The 9,515-nt window shown below is 37.7% G+C and overlaps 2 protein-coding genes across 5 annotated transcripts; one reads left to right on the plus strand and one right to left on the minus strand.

Moving 5' to 3' along the window:
- The first annotated feature begins 1,478 nt into the window (after window positions 1-1,478).
- Window positions 1,479-3,227, plus strand: LOC122034087. The gene has a single exon (XM_042593214.1). It carries the CDS (start codon window positions 1,479-1,481, stop codon window positions 3,225-3,227), a length of 1,749 nt encoding a protein of 582 aa, XP_042449148.1.
- Window positions 3,228-3,771: 544 nt separating this feature from the next.
- On the minus strand, window positions 3,772-9,322 carry LOC122034280 (tropomyosin-2-like). Of its 4 annotated transcripts, none has more exons than XM_042593459.1 (8): window positions 9,161-9,322; window positions 8,221-8,401; window positions 7,485-7,984; window positions 6,137-6,269; window positions 5,895-6,062; window positions 5,676-5,786; window positions 4,200-4,393; window positions 3,772-4,120 (listed from the first exon to the last, which is right to left on the minus strand). In XM_042593459.1, the coding sequence occupies exons 3-7, from the start codon at window positions 7,946-7,948 to the stop codon at window positions 4,205-4,207; spliced, it is 1,065 nt and encodes a 354-aa protein (XP_042449393.1). In that variant the 5' UTR covers window positions 7,949-7,984; window positions 8,221-8,401; window positions 9,161-9,322; the 3' UTR covers window positions 3,772-4,120; window positions 4,200-4,204. The 4 variants fall into 4 exon arrangements, with proteins under 4 accessions (XP_042449393.1, XP_042449390.1, XP_042449391.1 ...); XM_042593456.1 differs by having other exon boundaries at window positions 7,485-7,995; XM_042593457.1 differs by having other exon boundaries at window positions 7,485-7,995; window positions 9,095-9,322.
- Window positions 9,323-9,515: the final 193 nt, after the last annotated feature.

Here is a 9,515-nt window from a genome sequence, read left to right on the forward strand (position 1 = left end):
GCTACCACTCCCTTCCCTGCTTCCCCTCTCCGTTACCTCCTCCCCTTGCCTACGATGGCTCCAGTGGGGAGCATCATCGTTGCCTCCGGCAGACGGCTCTGCCTCCAGTGGCCGACACAGCCAATGGCAGCCACTTCAGCCTCTCGCGGTCATCGCCGCTGTATCCAGGAACCATCACGGCCGCCAACAGCCCCCTCTTCCTGTGTCTGGTGCTGTACAGTGGCTACCGCCGCCAGTGACCGGAACACATGTCTAAATCTTTAAATGTATTCTTCTAATAATTTCCCTCTTGCAAGAAGTTGCTGACGCTCTTAACTGTAGTTGTCCGTTGGTCTCCTCTTGAAACCCTTACGCCAATATCCTGAAAACCTAACTGGTCTATTGCACGAGCAGTAATGGCAAGCGCAGAGTTCATATTTCTTTCATGTTTATAACACCATGCAGAGGGATGGAGAGAGAGACGGTGAGATGATGTGCATCCGAACCACAAATTATTTTTCAATTCGATTTGTGTCTTGGATGTTTGAAAAATGGTGATTGAAAAATGTGGTTACCAGGTAGCCAAAGGAATAATCTAGGAATTAAATTTGTTAAACTGTGTCCTTTGATAAATATCAACCTAAGATACGCCTTTTGATAAATACGATATCCAAGCAACACCTTTTAAATTGCTGTATAAAATATGAATATCTTCAATTTAAGAAAATTTAAATTTGAGCGGATAAGCATGGCCGTTTCTGTGGGGCCCATGGGTGGTGGGTCGTCAGCGTAACTGATACCAAATTCGGTTATTATTTTTGGACGGCCGAATCGGACCGTTTCATTCATGGCGCAACCCTCCCTTCACGGCGTTGTCAGTTTGCGCTCTGCTGCTCCTCCTCCTCCTCCTCCAACCCGCGGGTCTTTAAAAGGATCGCAACCCTCACTTACTTGGCAAGGGTCTTCCTTGTCGACGTCCACATCCACTTCTTCTCTGGATGCTCGGGTTCCCTAAAGGTGACTTCTTTAAGCATCAGAATTCGTTATTGATTGTTCTTGTGTTTTTTTTTCCTTCTGGTTCGAATTAGATGGGGATGGTAAGGTACCCTTTTCTAAGATGCGATCTTGAGTTTATTGATGCATGTAGATAGATGTTCGTCTTCTCTTTCGATTTATGCCTCTCCGTCGTCGTCGTCGTCCATGCAAGGTGTGGTCTTGTTGTGTGTGCGTGTGCTGGTCACTCTTATTTCTTGCTTAGATTCTATATGATAGGTTCATTTTCTGTTTATGTGCTTTATAGATTGAGAAAGTAATAAGATAATGTGACATGGTTTAAAAAAGCTTTGTAATGGATTTGTATCAGTAGTTCCCTCATCTGGATCAAAATTCTTCAATTCTCTTTTGAATGAGATGTTCATCTTGCTTATATGCTTCATAGTAGGCATTTGGTGATAGCTGTCTGCTAAAGATTCCAAACGCCTATTCCTATACTTACAGGGATGGAGATGTTTTTGAACTCAACAAATAGAGTGACTGTAGAATCAAAGAAAGGAACAGGAAGACAATTAACTGGTCCAACAATTGCTGGAGGTCCACTGTTTACTTCTGACAGTCATAGAAAGTCTCTTCCTGCCTACTTAAGAACTCCTAAAGGCTCTTGTCATGATTATTGCAAGTTTGGAATCAGGTATGTCACTGAAGATGATAGTAAAGGCTCCTCTATTAACAGTTTGGGTGAAGAAGTGCAGCATAAAGATCCACATCGAGTGAATAACTTGAATTTAAAAGAGACAAGAAATAGACATGCTGGTACGAAGCCATTGCTTAACGTAGATAAACTGAATGTCATTAAGAAGAAAACTACTCCAGTATTTGAGGAGTCTACATGGATGAAAGAATCTGTCAACTTCAAAAGAATTTCAACTGTGAAGCATGCAATTGCGTCTGTATCTTCCAAAGGTAAAGGTAATCAAGGTAGAGAAATGGACAATGAAAATTTGAAATGTGAGAGTGGATGTAAGTCTGAATATCAACCAAAAGAACCTGCTTCCCCCCTAAAGAAAACATATTCTCCTGGAAAACGCAACATGCTTAAGAAGACACCTGCAAAGGGCAGCACTAAATCTTATGAAAATTGCAGATTTAAGCTAAGGGCTTCATTGGCATCCAATAGGATTGATACTGTCGCTCATCTTGCAAAGGCGAACACAACTACGGTAAGGATTGAATCTCAACCTGCTATTAAGAGCTCAAATAGTTCTAGCAATGAAGCACATGCGAGAAGGAATATTAGTGGTATGCCAAGAATGGTAGAAAAGGAATCAGTGAAATTGCAAATGCCTTCTCATTCATACAAACATGCTAATAACGAGTCATGTTTGGAGGCAATGATCAACAACCAAAAATTTGGAATGGTGAAACCTGATGAAGAAAACAAGGAGAGTAAAACAACTTCTGCTATTCAGCCAAAATTCGATTGTGACTCTGATGATCTTAAACCAGTATCAAAAAAGGAGAATTATGATTTTGTTTCTCTAACTCAGATATCATGGAAGTTGGAGGGCATTCAAGATTCTTCACAGGCTGAATCCCCAGAACCAGAATGTGTTGACTTCTCTTTAGCTGAGCTAAGTTCCCCAATGGATGAGGAGAATTATTCAAACTGCATAGAGAAGGAATCTAGCAATGACTGGTCATCCCATTCATTGGCATATGATGAAGAAACTGAGGAATCACATTCTGCAATTACTGAATTAACTGAACCAGAGGATGAAACAGAGGAAGTGGAAACTAGCAGTGACACCATAATCGACGAATCAGATTCTGCAATCAGCGAATTCAGTGAAGTGGAGGGAATCAAAAGTGGCAGCGATACCAAAACTTCAATGATCAGAGAAAGGAGGTTGACAGAAACTGCCAGTGTTCATCCTGAAGAACATCTTTCTGTACCTTACATGTCGATGTTCAGAAGAAGCATTCTGCATATGATTGAGAGCGGTCATTGTGGTCAAGTTGTTAGGAAAGGCTTCCGACAAATGCCAACGCTGGAAGTTCCAAGCAATCTTGATCCTGAAGCAGCAGCAGTTGTGCTGAGGCATCAAGATGTTCAGCAAAAGACAGAGCTGCTTGGTCTGTCCAATAATGTGATCGAAGAAACTGCAAGCCAACTTGATCAGAACACAAACACAAAGGTGCAGGCATTGGTGAGGGCATTTGAGACAGTCATCTCTCTCCATTCTCCGAGATAAGAAAATAGCATGTGCAATTTAATTCACTTGCTGGTGTCTCATCCTTTGTTGAATTGCTAATGCCAATGGCAAGAATCAACAGAAGTAGCTTTTAACTATAGGTGAATTAGTGCTTTCGGAAGCCTAATAACTAGGAAACATGTACACGAGCTCATATAAAGTCAAGAGTATATTAAGTTGGTAAGTTTAGCTAAGGTGCAGCTTGGCCTTAAAGGTGTATTCTGCTAGCCAGTTTACTGCCAGCTTAATGTAAATTGACATGGATAATTGATATTATTTTATATACACTGTTGCCTGAGAGTTCATGTTTGGATTTAGCATTCATTTTTAGGAGTTTTATGGCCTGGATTTACTCCCTTAACAACTTTATCTTTTTCCTTACAAGTACTTGAGAAATTATACATTTTCCTCCATGTTTCCTTCAAGTCAAATCACTAACAAATAACAAGTTACTAGACCATTCAGATAGTTGTTTCCTTCGCGCAACAGCAGCAGTTTTTCATATGCTGAAACTGTACAGTCATTCCACCGCCGAGTACACCGATGCTTAACTGCAGCTGATACAATTTTCAACTGAAAATCATTACATAACAAGACATACATTCATTACAAAGAAAAAACCATTATTAGAACGTTTACTGCCCGAGTCAATAAAATCTCTCACAATATTTTACACTACTGTAAATTTGACTAAGAGTTTCCAGAAATTTCCACATCAGAATGATTCATGATTGAATAAAAGACTTCTTTTTCAATCAAAGAGGTTGGCTGATATCTCCACATCACCCTTAGGATTTGCAATTCAGATGTTTTTAGCAAAATCATTATTACTAGCCAGCAGTTTATCCGGAGGAGTAACAAGCCAAGCACTTGAATATTGTTGCTTCAATTATCTGAAGAATAGGTGATCATCATTATCGCATTGAATAAAACTGCTTCAAGGACAACCTAACAAATTAGTAGGCCCTTTACCAGATTCAGTATTGCCCGCTAGAAATTTTCTCAGCTTCAGTAGAAATTTCATGATGCACCTTTTTGGCACAGATCACATCTAAATCTCCAACATTATTAGATGTTTCTATGCCAGAAACAATTGGGTCTATTTTGCAATAACCACAAAAGCAAGGTTTATTCCCTTGACATGGTTTAGGGAGCAGGTGAAGCTTCTGATAGAAGATTAAATAGCAACCAATCAGTATACTAAACATTCATGAGCTAACATCATATTAAAAATAATTGGTTAAGATTAAGTAATTGAAAGGCATGAAATTAGAATTATTAAAAGAGCACAATCCTTAAAATTTTGGTCTAAAGAGCAATGGAGAGATTCTCCAACTGAACAGTGCATTATTTCCTAGGTGGATACAAGGTTCGAGGCTTATGTGATGTTTCGCTAGAATTTGATGTTACAGCAATGGCTTGTGCAGCAGCAGCATAGTCATTAAGCGATTCAAGCTAGTGTTACTCTAAGGCCTTGGTTTACAAAAACAGAGGGATTCAATATTTTGCAAACAAGAAAAATCATTTCAGAGCAAAACCTTGTATATAGCAGCAATCACAAGGATGCTCATGATAAACATCTACTACTTCCTACTCTCCTCTTTTATATACTCCTCACTTCCCAATTTCCTTGAGAGACATTCTCCTTGCTTCACATGATCTCATTCTGCTCCTATTTTCCTTGCATTTCTATGTTCTCATCATTTCCCCTTTGCCCCATTGCTCCTATTCCATAGACTTCCTTTTTCTAGTCATTTCCTTTATTCACCTAACTGGAGATTATTGAGGACATCTGAGAATAGCATTAGATTTGTTCATGTTCATATTTCCCCACCACCAACATTAATAAACTTGGCTCACAAACAATCTTAAAAGACAATAGGTTTGCCTCCGTATATATCTTTTTAAAAAAACACGATGTTAACAACATCAGCCAGTAGAAATAATTATCATGCACCAACCTGTTAGTTAAAAATCTTGAAATTTGGATCATATTTACAAATTAACCCTGCCTATTTTAAATTACAGCTCTTAGAAATATCACTTTTAAAAGGAAGAAGTTAATAATTCAAATCTAATTTCGAGCTAAATATCCTTCAAGGATTTAAGCATATAACCAAGAGCACTTAAAGTATTAGGTTTGAGTAGATAATTCACTTGTGATTTTGATGACTACGGGATCAGATTAGAAAAAATCTTTGCTTCTAATAGGAAAGCTGGCTACATGGAAGCTCAAAGATACCATGTGAGCAATACTCTTTCATTGGGTTTTGTACTTTCTTTCCAAACCAAACTTTCTCAGTTCTTAGTGACAATAACCACAATAGAGCTTTCAATGAATTTGGAAAATAAATGTAAATCATTTTTGTTTATGAAAATAGTATTTTAAGCAGAAAACAAATCAAAGGCAGTTGATGAAATTAACATATATAAACAAAATTGCTAGACCTCCAGTGCTCTCTTTAATTTGCTAATTTCAGTGGACTGCTTCTTAGCAAGTTCATTTACTTCCTGGAAACGCCTCATGGCTGTGGCAGATCTTTCTTGCTCATTCTGCACCTACATACTCATATAATAAGAAAAGAGGAAAAATTAGAATAATTTGTAAGTAGGAGTAACACAAAACTAAACATACAAAAAATTGTTCTTTCTCAGTCTGAAGTATACCTGCAACTCTAAATCTTCAACTCTCCTAATAGATGCTTCTTCAACAAAAGCTCGACGTTTGGATTCTTCTTCAAGCATGACTGTGAACTGATATCTCAATTCAGCCATTTCTTGAGTAAGATCTTCTGCTTCTTCATTGGCCTTGAGCTTGACTTCCTTTAGCTCTTCCTAGAAATCAAACCAAAATGCATCAAGAAAGAATTTGCAAGGTGTCAAAAAGGGCAATTAACTGACCATCAGACCTTGAGCTGCTTAACTAGAAGTCCAGATTCATGGATCTGTTTAGCCATCTTCTCTATCTCATCTTTCACAATTTCATCTTGAGATGTTGCAGTTTGCTTAGCAATGGATGGCACTACATTCCCTGAGGAAGGACTTCATAATAGCATTTTTGTTACTAAAGCTCAAGGATTGGAAAAATTGGAAATCTAGCATGTTTCTGACTGACATTTACAAAATCTAGCAAAGGGTAGTATTGTGAAAAAAGAGAAGATAAACTAAACAGAATATAAGAAAATGTAAAATAGTATTCAAAACTGTCCCTCGAGTGACCACAAAAGATTACAGTCTACAGGCAATGCTGGAATATTCCCATCCCCAATCGCCTCAGTACATGCATGGCACATACGGATGCATAGTAAGCAGTGCATGCAACAACCTACAGTTCGTAAAGCTATACAATGTCCTTATCATATGACAGGCATGCCAAGATCATGTGATGAGGCCAAAAAATTAGCCTATCATGCATACACCTCTGACATGCTTCCATGTGGATTGCACCAATGCTTCATCCAAGTCACCAGGTAACAACATTTGTGTCTAAACAAAAGTGTAGTCGAGAGTGGACAATAAAGTTAAAATTGCAATTGCTTTGAACCAAAAATGGAGGAAATGACTAGGAAACAGTACAATCTCAACTTCCACAAGCATACTTAGTTATAAAACTATCTAACTCAGGAGTTCATTTGATGACATATTGATTTATCGTTAATTAAAGTGAAGTTGTTAGGTGTAGGAGCTGCAGAGATTTTGCACAATATAAAACAACTGAACTTATATAAAAGGGAAAGCATAGAAAGCAAGAAAAAAATAATAAAAAGGAAATATCCACTAGCCAGAACAAATGACAACGGATCAGGAAAAGAATATTTTATTAGACTTATAAACTCACAAGGCTGTGATATAAATAAATTGACTCTTAATGAGATCTAGATCTGTTCCTTGAAAACATCTCTGTAAGGAACAGAAAAAATTGCATATGTTTCCAAGTGTAACATCGATTAATTAGAAATATAATGATAACAGAGCAGCAAACATCTTCTATTTAGATGTTTGAAATCACAGCGTGTGGCATAAATGTCTTAAGAGTCTTCAAGGGTACAGATCAATCTTCTAGGTTGTCATTTTTAAGCACGTACCATGATCTAGTGATACAATACAGAAATTCAGCAATCTCTTGCATGAAGTTTAGAAACCTTAGTAATAATTCCATATGCAAAATACAAGGTTTAGAAGTTCCATGAAAAACATATAGGAGAAATTGCTAACTAACGAAGCAGAAGCATTGATATAATAACCTTACTGTAATACCTCAAATACTTGTCAAGTTTAACATCATTGGGAGACTGGTTAGCATGTTCATGAAATAATATCATCCTCTCTCGTAGAGCTGTGTTCTCATCTTCCAGACAACTAATTACGTGTTGCTTCTCCTTGAGTTGAATTTGTAATGTCACAAAACATTCATCCGTTCTTGTTTTCTCTTCAGCTAGTTGTTGCCCTAGCCTTTCATCTTCAACATATCTCTGCTCTAAGGCAGTAATCTCAAGTTTCAAACTCTCAATTTCACATTGTAAATCCAAAATCACTGCCTCATGATTCTCTCTTTGCAGGTCAGACTTTATCAGCTCCTCCTTTGTATTTTTCAACTCCCTCATTAATCTCAAACACTGAGAATCTGCTTGCACTAATTCATTGCTAACTATCTTTAGCTTATCATTTAACTTTTCAGCTCCCGCGAGTTTTAGTTCAAGACTCTGAACTTGCTCGGCCATAAAATTTGCTTCAACATTCTGCAAATTCAATTGATCCTGCAAATATTCTGTGTGGTTTTTAGTTGATGTTATAAGTGAGTATTGAAGTGCTATTAAGCAAAATCAGGCACACAATTGTGTATAAACTACTACCAAAAGTTAGATTGAATTATAATAAGTAGCTTAAAGTAAATGGTATTTTGAGCACACCTACCCATAATCAAGATGACCTCCTAGTGTAAAACAATATGATGATTAATAGTTTAAAAAATTGATAAATGGCAATTATCTACCTATCTCTTGATAGCAATTCCTCAACTCCCTCTCCACTTCCTCGATACGCATCCTATCCTATCTACAGGCAGACACTCCAATTTCATCCAACTCTGGCTGCAGTAACACCACTCTTTCTTTAAATTTCTTCAATGTGCTCACTATACTTGTCTTAGAAATTCAAGGACCATCTGGAATATACTGCACACAATAGAGAACATTAAAAGAAAAACACTTGTGATATTGATATACCTAGATAGAAGTTTTAGCTTAAACATTAAAAAAATAACTTGGAGCGAAAGAGAAAATCTAAAAATGAAGAAGAGTTAACTTTTGAGAAAATTCAATATCATAGAATGCCAATTTAATAATCCTGTTACTGAACAAATAGAATGCCAAACAAGTTAATCATACATACATACACATACACTTCTAATTGTGCTTTAGCATGAATGATCTATTAAATACGAACAGATGGCAAAGGAAATGGGAAGATTTCTACTGAAAAATAGACTCAAATGGCATTTAATTACTAAAATTGTCACAAAATAGAGCACACTATTCAAAAGACGTAATTTAACTAGCAAGATGTAAAATACGAAGAGTTTTTTTTATATAAAAAAAACAAAAACACCAATATCGTCTAGAAATAATAAATACATAAGATGACATAAAACTCGCTAGTTCTGCTAACGCTATAAGCAATAATTTCTGCAATCATTTCACATCCACCGGATTAGCAGAAATTCAAGCGCGTCAAATGGAACAGACTTCCTTTTAACACGAAAGCTAAGCCCTAGCGGCAAACACTTCAACCAACGCTTGGACCAAACCGAAAAAGGAAAACCGACATCATGGATGTCTAAAACACAAGAGAAGGAACATACGACGCACCCAACCCTAGTCCAAGACAAGAACTCATCGAATTGACTCGACGGAAGAGGGGGAGAAGAACCAAACCCCAGGAGAAGCAGATCGCGCCAGGATATCCTCTGAACAAATCGAAATAAAGCCGAAGCAAACAACGCGCTTAATTAGGAGGCGGAATCGCGAAGCCCGTCGGATCGAAGCAACTGGGGTTCTTCGCCGGAGAGACGAGAAGAATGAAGCAACGAGTGATCACTTTTGGTGAGTTAAATTATTTAGAAAATTTAGACCGGGTCCACTGGTTCAAGCGGTTTAATTAGGAATCCCAGCCGGTTCAACCTGGCCATGATCTAAAAATTGATGCGGTACAAGAACCCTTGCAAGGCGTTACTTCCAGTAGCGAATCCGATGGCTCATTTCGGTCACCGGGGCCCACCTGAGGACTAGC

This window comes from Zingiber officinale, chromosome 11B (assembly GCF_018446385.1).
Source record: "Zingiber officinale cultivar Zhangliang chromosome 11B, Zo_v1.1, whole genome shotgun sequence".
Taxonomy (NCBI): Eukaryota; Viridiplantae; Streptophyta; class Magnoliopsida; order Zingiberales; family Zingiberaceae; genus Zingiber; species Zingiber officinale.

What these genes read in the sequence shown, in the direction of transcription:
- LOC122034087 (XM_042593214.1), top strand. Translation starts at nt 1,479, where the DNA reads ATGGAGATGTTTTTGAACTCAACAAATAGAGTGACTGTAGAATCAAAG.
- LOC122034280 (XM_042593456.1), bottom strand. Translation starts at nt 8,272, where the DNA reads ATGCGTATCGAGGAAGTGGAGAGGGAGTTGAGGAATTGCTATCAAGAG. An exon ending in GAATTGCTATCAAGAGATAG is followed by an intron (nt 7,996 to 8,220) that starts GTAGATAATTGC and finishes AAAACCACACAG; the next exon opens with AATATTTGCAGGATCAATTG. An exon ending in AAACTTGACAAGTATTTGAG is followed by an intron (nt 6,270 to 7,484) that starts GTATTACAGTAA and finishes GCTATTATGAAG; the next exon opens with TCCTTCCTCAGGGAATGTAG.